The sequence below is a fragment of the Nesoenas mayeri genome, assembly GCF_963082525.1.
Source record: "Nesoenas mayeri genome assembly, chromosome: Z".
Classification (NCBI taxonomy): domain Eukaryota; kingdom Metazoa; phylum Chordata; class Aves; order Columbiformes; family Columbidae; genus Nesoenas; species Nesoenas mayeri.
In genome coordinates, this window is record NC_137542.1 from 21,607,428 (window position 1) to 21,612,087 (window position 4,660).

The window sequence follows — 4,660 nt, forward strand, 5'->3', positions numbered from 1 at the left end:
CGTCATTTGAGAGGGCATCAGCAACTGGTACTTGACCACAAACTGGAAAAGCTGAGACAGAGTCAGAGTGCCTGGTAGAGGCAATGGAGCATGTCTCTGGGCTGGCAGTGAGCGGGGTCCCTGAGGAGGGAGGCTGAAGGTGGGATGCAACTTCACCAAGGTGTGAGGAGCCATGACAGCAAGCAAGGGCCCCTCATCGTAAGAAAGACATTGAGGTGCTGGAGAGAGTGCAGAGGAGGTGATGAAGCTGGTGAGGGTCCTGGAGCACAAGTCTGATGAGAAGCGGCTGATGGAACTGGGGCTGTTCAGCCTGGAGAAAAGGAGGCTGAGGGGAGACCTTATTGCTGTCTGCAACTACCTGAAAGGAGGTTGTAGCATGGAGCGGGTTGGTCTCTTCTCCCATGTAAAAGGTTATAGGAAAAGAGGAAACAGCCTAAAGTTGTGCCAGGCGAGGTTCAAATTGGATATGAGGAAAAAACTCTTCACGGAAAGGGTTGTCAGGCACTGGAACAGGCTGCCCAGGGAAGAGGTAGAGTCAACATCCCTGGAGGTGTTTAAAAGGCATTTAGATGAGGTTCTTAGGGACGTGGTTTAGTGCCAAAGTCAGGTTATGGTTGCACTCGGTGATCCTGAGGGTCTCTTCCAACGAAAATGATTGTAACGGGCAGAAGAGACAGAGTCCCGTCCGAGGGCGCCTCGACACTGGTTTCAGGCACCCTGAGCGCCCGGCGAGAGCTGCGGGCGGCGGGCCGGGCCGGGCCGGGGCGGGGCGGGGCGGGGAGGGTCGGGTCTCTCCCCGCGGGCGCCTCAGCGGGGCCGGGCGGTGACTCAGCGCCGCCCTCAGTGCATAAAGGCGGGAGGCGGGCGGCGGCGGCAGCGCGTGCGGCACGCGGGTCGGAGGCGGTTGGGCTCGAGGCCGCGAGCGGTTGGGCGGCCGGTGGGTCCGGGCGGGAGCGCGCCCGCGGAACGGGGCGGACGGGGCCGGGGCGGACGGGCGGCGCCATGGGGGCCAAGCTGCGACTCCTCTGCGCCGCGGCGGTGCTGCTGTGCGCGGCGCCGCCGGGGCAGCCCAGCTCCCGGGGAGCGGTGGCCGCCGTGCTCCCTGCAGGCGAGGGGGACGGGTACGGGGTGAAACTGTGCGGCCGGGAGTTCATCCGCGCCGTCATCTTCACCTGCGGTGGGTCCCGCTGGAAGCGGCTGTCCCTGCTGGCGATGGAGCCGCCGCCCGCGGCCGGTGAGTGTCCGAGGAGCGGGAGGGCGTGGGCGGGGCCGGACCGGGAGAGGTCCCGTGAGGAGAAATGGGGGGAACGGGAAGGAGGGGGACAAGGTGCGCGCCCCTCCCGGCCCGAGCCGCAGGGCAGCGTCCCCTTCCCGCTCCCGGTGCTGATCGGCGTTCCCCGTGACTTCTGAAAGAAAACCCACAAGTTTAGAGGAGAAGACGCGGCAGTCGCCGGGGCGTTGTTGGTCGGGGTAACCTGAAAAGTTTCTGTTCTGTTCAGACATCGCTCCGCACAGCGCTGAGCAGCCCTGCCGGCGGCCACGGCGCACTGATCTCTTTATCTAAAAACCCCACGAACAATAAATCACGCTTTTTTTCTTCTTGGCTATGCAGGGAGGTGTGAGGCACCCTTGGAAGCAGCGCGGAGTGCCTCTGGCTGTAGCTTTTCTCCCTTCCGAAAGCTTGGTAACTCTTCTGGCCGGGGAGATGTGACTCAATTGTCCCTCGCTGCCAGGAGCTTTAAGCCTGTGCTCCTGGCCTTGGTGGGCTGTGGCAGGGGCATTATTGAGTGTGGAATCATTTGGGCTTTTTATCACTTGCTTGTGCCGCTCAGTACGAAAGAGTTGGCAGGTTGAAGGACGGATGGGACTCTGGTGCTCCAGATTACAATTTAAACAGCAAGAACTGCTTTAGGGAATTTTGGCAAAACAATGGGTAAAATATTCCTCATACACTTACTGTTACATGTTCCAAATCCTATACATTAAGAAGATGTGAGCAAACTATTTTTGGGCTGTGTTTTCAAAGTACAGTAATGTAACACAGTAATTTAAGTGATTACTCATTTGTGTTGATATTTTGAATAGTGAAAATAACATTTTAAACAAGGATGAAAGTTGGAGTTATGGCTAGAAGGTGCGATGGAAAAGCTGCTTCTTTCTTGCTTAACCATGCTGTTAATGCAATAACATTGGATATCAAGCAGCTAATGAAGCCAGTATTTGGGTTTCTTGGGAGGGTGTGGTGTTTTTTGTAGGTTGGTTGGTTGTGTGTGTGGTTTTTGTTTTGTTTTGCCAACAGGTTGAGTAGAAGGTAAAAGTTACCTTTGTAATTATAACAAATTACCTATACAGCCCCTGCTGAGATTGTGTTCCTTCCTAGTAAACTTTGTTTTCCTTCTTATTAACAGTAGCTTCTGGGAGCGTCAGTCACTAGGGAGCCACCCCTGCGCTGCCTGCTGTCTAAGTCTTCCCTACCTCAAAAGACCACTAAGCATTAGTTACTGTCTAATTAGTAAAGTAGTTACAACTGTTTTGATTTTTGTACATATTCAGGCAGCTATTCTATCCGAAAGTTAGCTTCTATATATTGATTAGCCGTATTAAAGTAAATAAAACATTCACTGGATGCTCTCATCTTCTTTCAGCTTTCTGAAACAAAAAACATATTAAGAGCATTAAGACCACAAGAGAAACATTTATTTTGGATTTTTTAGCTTAAGAATTGAAGGAGCTGGTTTTCTTCATAGTAACTGAAGCAAGCAATGCCACTTGCCTCGACAAAGTAAAACCAAGATAAAAACTGTAGGGTGAAGGGAAGTAGAGCTGGATTTTTGAGAACACTTCAATCAGTGAGACAAAGTGCATTTCTAAGTAAATTCTGCAAGCCTCTGCTGTGCCTTGACAAACGAAAGAACTGAGTTGAAAGCACTGGCTGAAAATAGCTATCGAAAAATAAAATCTACAAGAGACAGTTTACATATGATATTTGCTTATTTAGTCCAATACTTGGTCCTCCCTACATTTGTTCTTCACATGGTACTAGTTTGTGTGTTTGTGCATGGAAGAGGAGTGGTCTAATCTAATTCATGAGCCACCTTAGATAGCTTAGTGTGGTTTCTGGGTATGTGTCTTTACAACAAAATTTTGCTTCTACAGAAGTATTGGTACTCCTATATCAATAACACTGCAGTTGTGATAGGATATCAATATCTCAGTCACAGCTGTAGCCAGGTAGTGTCCATGACTAACAAGCAATGTAGTCTTTAAAACAAAAAGATTCCCCTAAAAGTAAGCTACAAGTAAATAATGGAGTGGAGACTCTGCAGTACTGACAGTTCTAGATTAAAGTGCTTTGCTTATTGCTAACTGAGTGGTTTTTATTGCTGTTTCTTAGAGCTACATGCTCCTTTTGGTACTCTTTCTACAGCCTGAACTTAAAAAAGTCTTCTCTTTAAACAGATTCTGTAAGAACAGCAAGTAACAAACTACTGGGAAACTTCAAGCTGCAATCAGTTTTGGGCCCTGAAGTGGAGCAGCTGCAGCAAAGCAGCCCGTTCCTTGGATGGGAGATGTTTAAGGACTTGTATAGTTTAAATGACTATAATGAATATGTACCTGTGGCAGATGACTTCAAAGAACTTGTTCATCAGGTAGAAGAAGCTGTTCAGAAGGACAGGGGAGGAATGGGCATTGCAAACCCTGAGGGATCAAATAGTTATCTTTGGGCCAGGTATCCCAGAAGAAAACGGGAATCTCTGGGTTTGGCAGGAATGTGTTGCAAATGGGGATGTACAAAAGCTGAAATTAGCACTATATGCAGAGTTTAAAATCCTTTCTTCACTTGTGCATGAAATCAATGTTTGTTGCAGTGCTACATGATTGAATACTCTGTGGAGAAAGAAAACTCACTGTATTTTATTTTGTCTGTATGTGTCAGTCAATACTGCTGGTTTTCTTTAAAGAAAAAAAAAAAAAAGGTGCCAGAAGTGTAATTGTAATAATTTTATTTTTGCTGCAGTAACTTTTAATCTGTATTTTTTACTAAGTCTTTTCATTGTAATGTTGAGCCTTTACACCTCTATTACAAATATCTTTGTAACACCTTAGGAAGAACTTCAGTGTTTCATTAAAGTGTAATTATACTATGTGTTACTGAATTATTCTTTGTCAACAGAAAGAACACCCAGCAATGTTCTTGAACTGAGATTCGTGGTACAAAGCTGTACAGAAAGGATATTTTGCCAGTTGAAATTCCACTCAACACTGACTCAGCTTGCTGATTAGTTTGAACACGCATTTTCTATTTTGTTGTAATTGCAGGATGTTTTCTGCAATATGGTCTTTCTAGAAACTTAACCACAATACAACTCTTGCAGCTTAAATATTTCTTTGTGTTCACAGACGTGCTTAAATAGTTAGTAGATGAAATATTAACACTTTAGTTATTCCGTCTTTACCTGACTTCCACGTTTTTTTTTGGCAGGTCAGTTAAGTGTGAGCATTGGATGTGCTTCAAGTAACTTATTCTACAGACACTCAGACGTCTTCCTGTGTGTCCTTATGGTATGCAGGTCTACACTACTTCAGATGTATTTCGAAGTTGGCAAACAATTTCTTGGTGGCAAACAATGATAGGGCAAGGGGTAATGGGATCAAGGTG

General features: G+C 47.2%; 1 protein-coding gene across 1 annotated transcript; it reads left to right on the top strand.

Moving 5' to 3' along the window:
• Positions 1-1,002: 1,002 nt before the first annotated feature.
• LOC308051956 (relaxin-3-like) lies at positions 1,003-3,827 on the top strand (the record flags this gene model as incomplete). Its single annotated transcript, XM_080362639.1, has 2 exons — positions 1,003-1,234; positions 3,460-3,827. The coding sequence occupies 2 exons, from the start codon at positions 1,003-1,005 to the stop codon at positions 3,825-3,827; spliced, it is 600 nt and encodes a 199-aa protein (XP_080218765.1).
• Between the last annotated feature and the right edge of the window lie 833 nt (positions 3,828-4,660).